The following is a 14790-nucleotide window of genomic DNA, read 5'->3' as shown; positions in this document are numbered from 1 at the left end:
GGTATCTAATACTAAATTTAGACATTCATTAGAAAGGAAGTCATGCATTATTTGAATTTAAAATGCTTTTTTTGAAGTTGAAATTTGTGTATTTCATTTATATAATAAAGATAACCATATCATAGATAAGTTTGATTCAAATCCAGTTTGATTCAAAAGTGTTATAGAAACTTATTTATTTAGAAAACGTTGATATTTACTTTATAATTCTATTAAGAGATCTAGTTCTAAAAATCAGAATTTAATCATTACTGAATATCAGTTTAATCATTATAAAAATGATTTAAGTAAATAATCATATATCTAATCAATTAACAGTCACACCCCCAAACCGAGAGAGCGAAAACGTTCGGGGCGGAGGACGTCATGTATAGTATATCAACTATTAAATAATAGTAATCAAAGTAACAACAACCATTGTATTAATAATATAGTGTTTACATGGTATTCAAAACACATATGATTGACTCCAAAAGAAATTAACAAAACAAAGACATGAAGCTACTATGCTCCATCTTCTCAAGATCCGTGCGTATACCTATCTACTAATTTTCCTAAGAATACAAGTGGTTTGAAAAAATGTCAACATTAAAGTTGGTGAGTTCAAAAGTATTTGTTTGAAAATGTATGTTTTGTGTTATTGAAAACGTTAATGTGTTCTTCCAGAAAATCCAATATTTTCTTAGTAACTAACTTGTAGTCTTAGTATTTAAAGACCAGAAAGTATATGTTTCTTATGTTTATAATCCATGATTCGAGGTTCTTATTATGGTAATTGGTATGATCCGTACTGTTACCTCCTATGATTTCTTACTGTATACAAATTATATATAATTAAGATCAAACGGACAGTCCATTGGGTGATTCTACCTAAGCCCACAACTAAACAAGTAACAGGAAGTAAGGCGGAAATCACACATCCCACTCCTATGATTGCTTAGTGTATACAAATTATATATAATTAAGATCGAACGGACAGTCCATTGGGTGATTCTACCCTAAGCCCACAACTAAACAAAGAACAGGAAGTAAGGCGGAAATCACACATCCCACTGCCTATCGGATCTTTATTGTATAGAATCCTAACGTATACACTAAGTAATCATAGACTTTAGAAATAAGGATCCTCGATATATGATTTTTTGAACTTCTATTCATACTGTATTAGTAAGTAGTATAATGTAATATTGTTTTATTATGTAAATAAAACCATTGAAAGTACATTTTTGCTGAAATCTGAATGTAAAGCTAATATTCAAATAAATTTTTTTGAAAATATATTATTTGTAAATATGTCGTTGTTTTCTCCTTGTGATTTCTTATAACCATATTGACCTAGTCGGCCTAATCGTGACGTTCTTCATGCGTCGGAATGTTAACGACATTTGTCACCCCATGTGACATCCCCAAAATCACGGCCAGAAAAGACCGGTTTCATTTATACTTTTAAAATAATTTCAGAGTAAATCCATTGATTTAAAAGAGTTGCGGAATTTTCTCCCAAAAAAAAATATGATAAATAAAAGTTATCAAAGCATTCCTTAAAGAAATGTATTTTCATATATAACAAAACTCGGGACGTCAAGTTTCGATACAGACCAAAAGCATAAACGGCACATCACTACTAGAAAAACAGCCTTTTACGACGCGCAATGTGTGTCGTAAAACGCTCGGACGACGCGCAAATGTGTGTCAAGGAAGGCCCTATCATAACGAGAGACAACACGCTTTTGCGCGTCGTCTATAGACGACGCGCATTTACGATGCGCATTTATGACACGCATTTACGATGCGCAATGCGTATCAAGGAAGCCTTGTCATAAACGAAGACGACAAGCATTTGCGTGTCTTAACCTTACAACACACGTTTAGGACACGCATTGCGTATCATTAAAGCCCCTGTCATAAATGAAGATGACACGCATTTGCATGTCATACAATTCAACAACCATTTACAATATATATTTACGACACGTCTTTACGATACTCATTTACGCAAAATACAAAAATATGGAAACAAATATATACCAAAACAATCAATTTCATCCATAACATAATGTCAAAAAATTGTAATACATTGGTATTAAGGGAATCCGATTATACATTGTTATTAAGAGGTTTTCCCTAATTATATAACCTAATAATACATTGCTATTAAAGAACACCTTAAATCAAAATTGTAATCAGAATTGACATTTCCAACAAAAAAAAAAGAACTATTATTCCTTTCTACATAAATATGTTCCTTAAGAAAACTTAAGCATACTGAGAATCTTATAACCAGAGGCAAAACAATTTAGTGCAACCTTTCTAAGTTCACCATCCCGTTTTGCTGTTAGATTTGCAATAATTTGCATGTTTTTTTATCTGTCCACTTATCTGCACCATAATCATGGAAAGCATGAGCAGCCTTCAGCTATAAGCCTATAAGGTGTGAGTGTGACATATTAATTGAAAAGACTATCATATGTGGTTATATACCTCAGTATAATGATTACCAAGAAAAAAATCCAACAAGATTAGTACACTCAATTTTTGTCTTGTTGTTTCTAGAATGCAGACCTTCCAAAATATATGGGAAAGTTTTAGCAGCTGAATAGCTATGTATGATCTTCTTCATTAGTTCCATCATTTGTTCACGCAATTTCTCAATGGTATGACCATTCTGCACAAGAAATTAATAATAAAGTCGATATATAACTAACATATATAATTAATTAGCAAATGAGTCAAATGACAATTAAAGCTTACCTGAAATTTTCCTTGCCATACCTTTTATGGCCGGACCATAGATGCGGAAATCTCAAGAATAACTCTTTCGTCATCCTCACGGAAATCTCAAGACATTGAAGCATTCTTCCCAGACGTCTGTATAGTAGGAACAAGCATGCATATATATCATTTAAAATGAAATGAAAAATAAAGTGCATAATCTTTTATAGGTACAACTTCCAAGCTTACTACACTTGTATCAGTTGCAAGAAAAAATAAATTCAAGTGGTGATAGTGAATATTTAATATAACATTACCTCGTAAGTGGAAATAAGAATTTCCAAGATCCATTCAGGCCATTCATCCATCTTAGTGAGCATGTTTCTATTTTCAGCATGACTGCAAGCCAAAATCAGAAGATACTGAAATCAAAAGGAGAAGTAAATATACAAAATAGAATTTCCAGGGACAAGGGTATAAATGGAAACAACAGTACCTGTAATGCGCGACACTGAAAAGTCTTTGGTGCATGTGGAAGTGAACTCAAAAGAACCAAAAGAAGTTGTGAGTGCTCAAAGCGATGTTGTGAGTCATAAAAGTTTAGTCCCTCATCTGTTGTGGATGCATTTAACTAGTACAAAAAGTTATTCTTTTTTTAGTTTGTTGAAAGGGGGAAAATTCACATATACAATATTGAATATGAAGTCATACTGAGGCGCCCAATAAAGCCAGGTAGGCATTGTTAGTCATAAGCCTGTTAGGCGCAGCCTGAAAAGCCCTTTGCAAAGCATAACGTAGAAGTGAAACTTTATCTTCAAACATGCTACCCCCTCCCTCAAGCAACTGATGCATGCCACGTGTCATGTCGTTAGAAGCTTGAGATCCGGACTTTAGATGCCCATAAATAACTAAAGCACCAAATAGTCCAATTATTGACATTGGTATGAGTCTGAGGTTCATTAGATGACAATTCATCATTATTGCTATTTTCCAAACCATCTCATTAAGTCACTAATTCAATATATATATATATATATATATATATATATATATATATATATATATATATATATATATATATATATATATATATATATAAAGATCACCATCTATATATATACAATGGCTTCCTCATAGCTCCCATTTTCAAAAAAAAAAAGCTCATTGACAATCACAAGAATACCCCCATACAAATGATCCATGGCTTCCTTATAGCTCCTATTTTCAAACAGATAATGTGCATATCTATAATAGAGAACAACACTAGAGAACAAAAACATATCAACATTAGAGAACAACATTAGATAATGTGATATTCTCAGCAATTTTCCCGTTATTAAAATAGGCATACCTCCACAATAATACAGAGGGGGGCTGCCTCATTGATGTTCGTGGACTACTTTCTAATGATGATGGAGCAATTTTATCTTCAAACGACCCTTCATCAACACTAAGATTCCTTCTAAGCATATTACTTTCACCATCATCTTCTTCCCTCATGGAAACAAGTATCATCCGAAGCATACACAAGTCCACCACCATGTCCAGACTCATCCAACAACTGATAAAGAGCCACCATGCCTCCCATCCCTGTACCATAACCTCCTCCAATACCCAGACCACCACCAAGTCCAGACTCATCTAACAACAAAGCTTGTAGCATGGAAACACACTTATTTATTAATGGGAGTTCAATCTAGTTACCATTTGAATCTTTTTCCAAAGAAGAATTCCAGGCGTCCCACCCACATTCACCACCACCAAAGTCGAAAGCTTTTGAAGGAAGAGCGACTGCATACCATAATCTACTTCTGTATTTCCAACCTTCTGCTAAGTCTACATCACAAATTTCATATGACACAAAGGCGCAAGAAACTGAGTGATAGGGTTCAGCTGCTACGACAGCTGTAAGCTGTTCCATCACTATTGCTGAAATTTGCCCCTTGGTGTCGGCCATAGATGTAAGCACCTTTTCAGAATAACAACACTGATTTAGAAGTAAGGGTTTGTTTGGTATAATGGAATGGAATCACAAAAGAAAGGAATATTACACTCCATTATCATGTTTGGTTGGCTATAAAGAATTGAATAAGTCATGTTGTTTGTTATATGTAATTAAAAAACTACATGGAAGTAAAATGATAAATAAAGGAAAATGTTAGATTTTTTTATACCACTGAATAAATCGCATATAAACATATTTCATGTCGTTTGAAATATATATTATATGCATCGAATGGTCACTTTATTTATTATCACTTTAAAAAATTATTTACAAAAATAAAAAACTAAATTAAATACCATGAAATCTTAAAATAGAATGATAATAAAAACAAAAATAACTAAATTGAAGTTTTGAAAAAAAATTTAAAAATATAATTGTTATTGAAGATCATATAAATAAAAGTAATTATTAATTAATTTAATATATCACTCCATTCCTTCAAGAAATGGAAAACTAAATAAATAAATAAAAAACACCCTTCCCCTAAGGAATAAAAATCAACACATGAGAAGGAATGTTCCATTCCATTCCTTTGTGGCAAACAAACATGTATTTTCCATTTCATTCCCTCTTTGATTACTGCATACCAAACACTTCCTACGGGGTAACATGTTAACGTAAAAGGAATGACACATCAGCATGGTAAGCATGGAAGTAAGTAAGTGCAAACGTACATCAAGGGGAAGAGTTCTAGAGTCATTAGAAGAAGCCCATGCTTCAAGTGGTTCTGGGATTGTGGGTAGATTTGTGTTGTTACCAACATGAACCACAAATGGAAGAGAAGAACCAGAACCCCCTTGAATGAGGGAGAAACTAAAAAGCTTGCTGTTGCAACCAAAGCCACAGAAAGCTGAGCAGCATTCTCTGCTTCAACTTTAGAAACCTCTAGTGGTAATCCATAAGCAGCAACACCAGCAGTTGCTGCAACAATCACTTGAGTCTGCAGCAAAAACAAAAGGGTAGGAAATGAGGGAGGAAGTAAAATATAAATATTAAAGTCAATTACAAACTTAGTCCCTATGTTTTACAAAATCACAAGTTCAGTCCAAATTCTGAAGTCATTTTATATGGGTTAAGGACCATATCCGCAATGAAATGCAAACTTAAGGACGAGATTGGGACGCTATCAAAATTTGGACAGAACTTGCGATTTTGGGTAAAGCATAATGACCAAATCCGTAATTTACTCTAAATGTTAAGATGTAGAAGTCGTACCTGTGTCTGCAGCTCCCTAGCAACAAAGTCCAGCAATCCACATAAGTGCCTTCTTTGAAGATGGGCAATGATTCCTCACGTCTGTCAAATTAACCAATATTAGAGAAGTTAATTACATGAAGCAACATTACATAGTCAGTCATAATATGTAAAAGTGTATGTGTATTTTATTGTTTAATTATGTGTGTCTTTGTAGTGAATAAAATGGTATACCTTTTACGTTGTTCTCCTGTGCTAGATCTGCCTAACATAGAAAGCCACTCTGCACTATGAATTGTAGCTTCAATATCCTTTCAAAGGGAAGTATGACCAAACAATATAAATGAACTGACAGTGCTTGAAAGTTCAGAATACACATGCTTGAATCAACTTTGAGAATAAAGGGAAACAAGGAGGGAGCATAGTTTAATAAAAACAATTGACTAAAAACCAAATACTAAAAATACTCCTTAAGAAGACAAAATTGAGAATACATATGGACCAAAAACCATATCATCACCAACATCTTGTAATAATTGTTAATGGGAAAAGATGTAAATTTGGGAAAGGATAAAAGAAAAATTATGTAAATTCAGAAAGGTATCAAAGAAAGATTATAAAAGAAAACTTATGGAGCACAATCAATATCACTGATATCTACCCCCATATGTTAAAGCCCATAAAGCTTTTGCAGGGCTATAGGCCGTATCCTTGTAGCTACAAGTACTTGCCCAAGCACCTCAGCAGGTCGTCTGAGCATTCCTGAAACAAAAACAAGTATCTTTTCAGTTGCCAAAATTACCTATTTGCCCTTAGTAGTCGTTACAATATCCTAGAAGATGTTGCTGAATGTATATGAGGTACTTGAACATTAAATTTATTTCCAACAACTCAATTAATTCACTATGAGATTAATCAGTTAGTCCAATATGAGATTCCTAATCCTGAAAGTTGATTTTTCTTATAACAGCTTAACAAATGATCACTCTATGAGTTTAATTATTTAGTTCGACATCAGATTCATAGCCTGAACATTGCTTTCGTATGGATTAACATGAAAATATGAATTAATTGAAAGCAAATTAAACAAAACCTGCAGTCAATACCTGAGAAGGAAGGGCGAATGATTTACCTGAGAAGGAAGGACGAATGGATTTCCAGCACGGTGATAATCTTTCATATGTATTAAGCCAAGCTGCTTCAGTTGGTACATCATGAGAGTTCTCGAAAGGTAACAAAAGGCGATGAGTGCATCAGATGGATTGTCGAAAAGGGTAAATGTTGATTCAAACCCTAGAATCGCTCCAATAGGGTCAGCGATAAGAGGGGGAAATGATTTTCAACGTAAGATAGAGGAGATTGCTTCAAGCCCTAGAAATCACACCACGTCGATAATTACGAAGAAGCTAAGGGGGGTGTTTGAGAGTGATGTATGTTCTTATTCTGGATGTATAGTTGAGAGGCATCGTGCTTGAAGGTGGTTGCAATCAACATTTATTTTTGGTAGACGATATGTGAAGCGAGGAGTTCAATCGATGTTTTTAGAGTGAAATCAGAGATTGGAGAGCAGAAGAGGAGAGAATCATAGAATCCATAATCAGTAAAATCAATGAGTCTTTCAGTAGATCGTGATGAAGAAGAAGATCAACCGAAGGAGTGATGAAAAAAACAACACCAAGGTAGAAGGATGACTAGAAAAAGGCATGCGAGCATCTACAAAATCTAGGAATTGAAATTAGGGCTATAAATCATACAAATCAAGATATGGAGTGAGGTTTAGAGAATGAAAAATACACCTGTTGCAAGAAACACATGCAGATAAATAGAAGATTATGTGATGTCTTGGTATGCAAATCCGGAAGCGTGCTTATCAAAAGCTTTGAGAAGCATCTGAGTCGGTGTTCTTATCAAAAGCATTGAGAAGCATCATAAGTCGTAACAACGATAGGTGCATTCTTCATGATTATTCTCTTTTCATCTCTGTCTTAGAGGGAGACTAGGGCTTGAAATTTGTTAATCTTCAGAGTGACACTAGAGCAGAGATCCGATGATTGCGAAGATGAAAGATAGAAAGAAGGTAGAAAAAAAACAAGGTGGGTTTTCAAATATCTGGGGATTTCATTTTCGCCCGTATCTACTAAATGCGCGTTCATTAAAAAGTATAAAGCAACACTTATAGAGGAAGCGCATTTAAGATACAGCACCCTCCGTGTTCTTCATTTTTTTTTTCTTATGACACTAATTTAAGGGCACGCAATAATACGTGACCTAAATCCTTCAATTTTTTGAAGAGATGACATTTTTTTATTGTCACTCTGTTTTGCGTAACATAAATAAATGAGTGTCATGGTTTGCGCATCGTAAAAGTGTCTTTTTCTTCTAGTTCACTATAAGCCTTACAACAGTTATATACAACTACTGGATTATAAACAAAATATCTTCACAGGTTGTCCAACATATGCTCTCACGTCACTACCTGTAATACAAATAAAACTGAGTGGGTCAGGCTTGGGAGCTTGGTAAGCATATAGGGTTTTCAACCCACAATAAATAATTATATTTAATTTTTCACCAACCAACAATAACCCGATTACCCATTACCGTTATCCTCACTTTATTTCCCTATGACAACAACTATTAGAAGGGACATAGTCTAGGAATTTTCATCGGGATGAACATTAGAAAAAAGGGTTTCCTCAACAGTAGATGTCCTAAAGGCAACCGTGAGGGGGATAGAGTACACCGGTACACACATCGTTCATAACACCTATAGGTTATGAACCCACCAGCATTCCACAGGACTGTATAGAAAGAGTCCGTGGTCATCATCCATACTCCGCTAGATGACTAGAACAACAACAACATCGAGGCCTCTCATCATTTTATTTCATCACACAACCACTATCTACCCATGTTCTACCCAACATCTTTGTATATATATATATATATATATATATATATATATATATATATGCAACATAAAACATGTATAAAACATTCAATCAATACTCATTTCAAATAACACATAACATATAAACACATAGAACATATTTTATGGAAATACTTCGTATTTATGTGTTAGAAGAAAGAAACTACACACTCACTTGATAAGATGATTATCAGACAGTACTACGGCTCTTCAAGTAGTAATTCTTCGATGAAACCGGGAGATCTTCACAAAAATCGGGCTTCTCGCGGGCAGAGTTTCGGGTCGGGAACTCTGTTTCTCGGGATCTTCAGGGCTTCAGGACTCGCTTTGGGTTTCGGGATGATATCGGGGCTTCGGGGGGTATAAATTGAACGTAAATCGAGGTAATATATGAGAGAGAGAGAGAGATAAAAGATTTGGCAACCACAAACGGCTTGCTTGTGATCTATTTATAGTGTTGACGTCTGTCGCGAGCGCAGGGTGTTCCCCAAAGGTTCGTAGGGCGTTCCCAAAACGCGGTGCGTAGGAGCGGGGTTCCGCCCCTATCTCTTATCCATTGAGTCAGCATCGACATGGCTACTCCGTAGCCAAGTATTGAATGTGGGGCGTTCCCCAATTGAACGTGGGGCGTTCCCTCCTCGTTATGCGTGCCTCGAACTTCATAAATTCATAACTTTCGCATATGATCTTCATTTTCGACGTTCTTTATTTCCACGCGTAGGTGAGATTATGCTCTACAACTCTCGTTTAGACTTTGTCGGCTAGTTTTGACTTTATTTTTATTATATTATTTTTAGTAGGTCGGGACAGGAAAAACTCCGTTAGAAATTCATAACATCTTCATTTGACGTCCGTTTTCGTCTGTCTTTTACCGTTGCACTAATATCGACGAGATCTTCAATTCTCGTTTAGATTGTTTCGGCTAGAAATCACTCGATCTCAAATCCTAACATCGGGTTGCATACTGCTAAGCTGAAACTTAGAAAAATCATAACTTCCTCATATAAAGTCAGATTTAGACGTTCTTATTATGTACGCTCTCGGTTTAATAAATTTTATGACTTTCGTTTAGATCACTAAGGCTAAATATCATTCTAACGTAAATTCACTATTTACGTCGTGCAGTGTCATTCCGGTTTTGTCGCGAAACTTCGACATGTCATAACTTCTTCGTTATAACTCGGATTTCGTCATTCTTTATATATTCGGAATCCTCTTCATGATCACTACGTCTTCATGTATTGATATTGGTTTTATCTAACATTTTATTTTGACGCTTATTTTTATTCTTAATTCAATTAAGCATAAAGCACATAATACTCAAATAATACATTCTTATTATTTCAAAATGAGTTACAAAGGTTAACCTAGACTATTATATCAACATTAATGCCTAGCCCAGAAACACGGGCATTACAATTCTCTCCACCTTAGGATGATTCCGTCCCCGAATCACACGTCAACAAACAAATGCGGATAGTGACTCATCATGTCACTCTCCATCTCCCAGTTGAGATTTTGCCCATTCGAATGTTTCGATCGGAAAAGCACTAATTCGACCATCTTACGTCGCAACTTCTTAGTCTTTCGGTCAACGATTGCCTCTGGTTCTTCAATCAACCTTTTGTTTTCATCAATTCTCAACTTCGAAAGTGGAATCATGTCGGGAACTTCCCCCGTGAACTTCCTCAGATAACACACATGAAAAGTGTTATGAATTCCACTCAGTTCTTCTAGTAGTTCGAGCTTGTAAGCTTGGTTCCTAACCCTCTAAAGAACTTTAAACGGTCCAATAAACCTTGGACTTAACTTTCCCCTTTTTCCAAACCTTATAAGTCCCTTCCACGGCGAGACTTTAAGCAAAACTGAGTCCCCAACTTCAAAATTCATCGGTCTTCTTTTCTTGTCAACATAGCTCTTTTGACGATCCTGAGCTGCTAACATTCTCTCCCTGATTATTTTCAACTTTTCAATAGTTTGATAGACTATCTCAGGTCCCATAAACTGCTTTTCACCAGCCTCAAGCCAACAAGACGGCGTACGAAATTTTTGTCCATACATAGCTTGATAAGGTGCTATCTTTATGCTCGAGTGGAAACTATTATTATAGGAAAATTCTACCAAAGGTAAATGTTCATCCCAGTTACCTTGAATTCCATGGTACATGCTCTCAGCATATCTTCAACTATTTGTATCGTTCGTTTGCTCTGACCATCAGTCTGTGGATGGTAAGCTGTACTCAAACACAACTTGGTACCCAATTCCTCTTTTAGACTTCACCAAAATCGCGAGGTGAAACGGCTGTCACGATCTGATACGATCGTTAATGGAACACCGTGAAGCCTCATAATTTCTTTCACATAAGAATTCGCAAGCTTATCCATAGACCATTTTTCATTAGCTGCTATGATGTGTGCACTCTTAGTGAAGCGATCAACGACCACCTAAATCATGTCGTGAGCATTCTTTGTTCTTGGCAGCTTAGTAACAAAATCCATAGCAATGTCTTCCCATTTACCCATAGGCACAGGTAAAGGTTCTAAACTCCCGTATGGTTTCTGATGTTGTGCCATAAACTGCTTTTCACCATCCTCAAGCCAACAAGACGGTGTACAACATTTTTGTCCATACATAGCTTGATAAGGTGCTATCTTTATGCTCGAGTGGAAACTATTATTGTAGGAAAATTCTACCAAAGGTAAATGTTCATCCCAGTTACCTTGGAATTCCAGGGTACATTCTTGGAATTCCAGGGTACATGCTCTCAGCATATCTTCAAGCATTTGTATCGTTCATTCGCTCTGACCATCAGTCTGTGGATGGTAAGTTGTACTCAAACACAACTTGGTACCCAATTCCTCTTGTAGACTTCTCCAAAATCGCGAGGTGAAACGGCTGTCACGATCTGATACGATCGTTAATGGAACACCGTGAAGCCTCACAATTTCTTTCACATAAGAATTCACAAGCTTATCCATAGACCATTTTTCATTAGCTGCTATGAAGTGTGCACTCTTAATGAAGCGATCAATGACCACCTAAATCATGTCGTGACCATTCTTTGTTCTGGGCAGCTTAGTGACAAAATCCATAGCAATGTCTTCCCATTTACCCATAGGCACAGGTAAAGGTTCTAAACTCCTGTATGGTTTCTGATGTTGTTCCTTGACTCTCGCACAAGTCACACACTCGGCCACATACTTTGCAATATCGAGCTTCATTGTCAGCCACCAGTAATAGGGTTTTAGGTCCCTATACATTTTAGTGCTGCCAAGATGAATTGAGTACATGGTTTTGTGAGCTTATTCCATCAGAAAATCTCTTATTCCTCCCGACTTATGTGCCCAAATACAATCTTGGAATACCTTCAGTCCATGACCGTTTGTACCAAAAACCAACGTTTTACCCAAACGTTCCTCCTTCCAGTCATTTTTTTCAGAAGCTTCCTCTTGAGCTTTCTTTATACTCTCCACAGTTGTTGAGACAACTTCTATCCTCAATGCTCTTGGCCTTTTTCTCTCAAGATTGACTTTCCGACCGAGAGCATCAGCGACAACATTTGCTTTACCGGGATGGTAAAGTATCTCACATTCGTAGTCCTTAAGTAGTTATAGCTAGCATCGTTGCCTCATATTGAATTCTTTCTGACTAAAGAGACATTGGAGACTCTTATGATCAGTAAAAAGTTTGCACTTCGTGCCATAAAGCTAATGCCTCCATATCTTTAGAGCGAAAACTACCGCTGCCAACTCCAAATCATGAGTGGGGTAGTTCTTTTCATGCTCTTTCAGCTGTCGAGACGCATATGCTATTACCTTTTCTCTTTGGGTCAAAACACAACCCAATCCAACACCAGACGCATCACTATAAACAACAAAGTCTTCAACTCCATCAGGTAGAGAAAGAATCAGTGCTTCACATAGCTTCTTCTTTAGAAACTCGAATTCTTCTTTGTGCTTATCACTCCAAGTATAAGTGGCTCCTTTATGGGTCAAAGCTATTAGTGGAGTAGCGATTAAAGAAAAGCCTTGGATAAACCTTCGGTAAAATCTGGCTAATCCCAAAAAGTTTCGGATCTCCGTGGGACTTTTCGGTTGTTCCCACTTCATCACAGCTTCAATCTTTACTGGATCAACCATTATCCCCTCCTGGTTGACCACGTGACCCGAGAATTGGACTTCTTGAATCCAGAAATCACATTTAGAGAACTTTGCATACAGCTTCTCCCTTTTCAAGACTTCTAACACTTCTCACAAGTGTCTTCCATGCTCTTCTTGGCTTTTCAAGTAAATCAAAATGTCATCTATGAACACTATCACATATTTATTAAGGAATGGTTTACAAACCCTGTTCATTAAATCCATGAATGCTGTTGGAGCATTGGTTAGTCCAAATGACATAACCAAAAACTCGTAGTGTCCATATCGTGTTCTGAATGAATTCTTCTTGATATCCTGCTCTCTCGCCTTCAGTTGATGATATCCTGACCTTAGGTCGATCTTTGAAAAATAACTTAAAACTTGTAGTTGATCAAACATGTCATCAATCCTTGGCAATGGATATCTATTCTTTATGGTTGCCTTGTTCAGCTCTCTGTAATCGATGCACATTCTCATACTCCCGTCCATCTTCTTTACAAATAACACCGGAGCTCCCCAGGGTGATGAACTAGGTCTAACGAAACCTTAGTCCAATAACTCTTGAAGTTGCATCATCAGCTCCTTCATCTCCGTTGGTGCTAGTCTGTAAGGTGCTTTTGCTATTGGCGTTATTCCGAATAACAAGTCAATTCTAAACTCCACTTGTCTAACTGACGGTAATCTGGGGAGATCTTCGGGAAATACTTTCGGATAATCACACACCACCGGAATATTCTGCACCTCCTTCTTTTCTTTCTTAGCATCGACCACGAATGCTAGATATGATGTATAACCCTTGGCCAAACATTTTCTGGCTTTCATTAGGGAAATGATTCCAGAGTTCACTCTGCATTTGTCCCCATAAACCATAAATGACTCTTACCCAAGCAGGTTTACCTTTACTATCTTCTTCCTGCATAATATCTCGGCATCATTGGCACTAAGTCAATCCATTCCCAGCACGATGTCGAAACCATTTAGCTCAATAGGCAATAATTCCTCGTGGAACTTATTCCCATTCAAATCAATTAAGATGTTTTTCATGCGATAGCTAACAGGTACAAACTTGCCACTAGCAACTTCGACTAATAAAGCATTATCTAGTCTATCAACAGGCAAAGCTAGTTTTCCACCAAATTCATGCGATATAAAGGAGTAGTTGGCTCCAGAATCAAACAAAATTTGGGCAGGCAATTCGTTTACGAGAAAGGTACCTGAAGTGACATCAACTTCTTCTTTAGCAGCTTCCAGTGTCATCCGGAAGGCTCTCACCTTCGACTTTGGTCGAATGTTGGGTTTTGCTGCCTCCTTTTTTTTTCGGACAATCTCTTGAGATGTGCCCCTCCTCACCACACCCATAGCAGACTTTCTTGGTAAGGGTGCATTCGTTGGCATAGTTCCCTCACTTTCCACATTTGAAGCATGTGACTTCCCCATCACATTTTCCCTGATTCTTCTTCTTGCATTTGTCGCACTATTTCCCTTCGCCTCTTCCACCTGCTCTCGAACTAGACTTCGAGAATTTATCCTTTTTGCTGGACCTCGAGGGTCCATCAAACTTCCTCTTCTCACCAACCTCTAACCTCTCCAGACCCTTCTCCCTGATCTGAGTCTCAGCATTCTTAGCAACCCAGATGGCGGCTTTCAATGTGGTTGCTTGCTTAACCATTGGACTAAAGTCCGTTGGTAATCCACGGGCAAACTTGTTGACCTTAGAGAGTTCAGTTGGAACTAAATATAGGATAAGCTTCATCTTTTCCGTGAAACTAGCAGTGTATTCAGTAACGCTCATTTTTCCCTTATTCAAATTC

General features: G+C 36.8%; 1 protein-coding gene across 6 annotated transcripts; it reads right to left on the bottom strand.

Moving 5' to 3' along the window:
* Positions 1-2025: 2025 nt before the first annotated feature.
* Positions 2026-5176, bottom strand: LOC111920485 (BEACH domain-containing protein C1-like). 6 transcript variants are annotated; one of them, XM_023916060.3, is made up of 6 exons: positions 4064-5176; positions 3424-3620; positions 3209-3343; positions 3030-3134; positions 2752-2868; positions 2026-2665 (listed from the first exon to the last, which is right to left on the bottom strand). In XM_023916060.3, the coding sequence occupies exons 2-5, from the start codon at positions 3574-3576 to the stop codon at positions 2839-2841; spliced, it is 423 nt and encodes a 140-aa protein (XP_023771828.1). In that variant the 5' UTR covers positions 3577-3620; positions 4064-5176; the 3' UTR covers positions 2026-2665; positions 2752-2838. The 6 variants fall into 6 exon arrangements, 4 of the variants coding, with proteins under 4 accessions (XP_023771828.1, XP_023771827.2, XP_042757474.2 ...); XM_023916059.3 differs by lacking the exon at positions 4064-5176 and having other exon boundaries at positions 2026-2379; positions 2482-2665; positions 3424-3766; XR_006191092.2 differs by having other exon boundaries at positions 3030-3111; positions 3209-3555.
* Between the last annotated feature and the right edge of the window lie 9614 nt (positions 5177-14790).

This window comes from Lactuca sativa, chromosome 4, assembly GCF_002870075.4.
Source record: "Lactuca sativa cultivar Salinas chromosome 4, Lsat_Salinas_v11, whole genome shotgun sequence".
Classification (NCBI taxonomy): Eukaryota; Viridiplantae; Streptophyta; class Magnoliopsida; order Asterales; family Asteraceae; genus Lactuca; species Lactuca sativa.
Note: the sequence above shows the minus strand (reverse complement) of the source record. Positions and strands in the feature narration are given on the sequence as shown.

Bases quoted from the DNA above. Each gene is read 5' to 3' on its own strand.
- LOC111920485 (XM_042901540.2), bottom strand. From the start codon at position 3,711: ATGGTTTGGAAAATAGCAATAATGATGAATTGTCATCTAATGAACCTC. The intron at 3,135-3,208 runs GTACTGTTGTTT...TTTTGATTTCAG, and splicing joins TTCAGTGTCGCGCATTACAG to TATCTTCTGATTTTGGCTTG. The intron at 2,869-3,029 runs GTAATGTTATAT...CCTACTATACAG, and splicing joins TTCTTATTTCCACTTACGAG to ACGTCTGGGAAGAATGCTTC.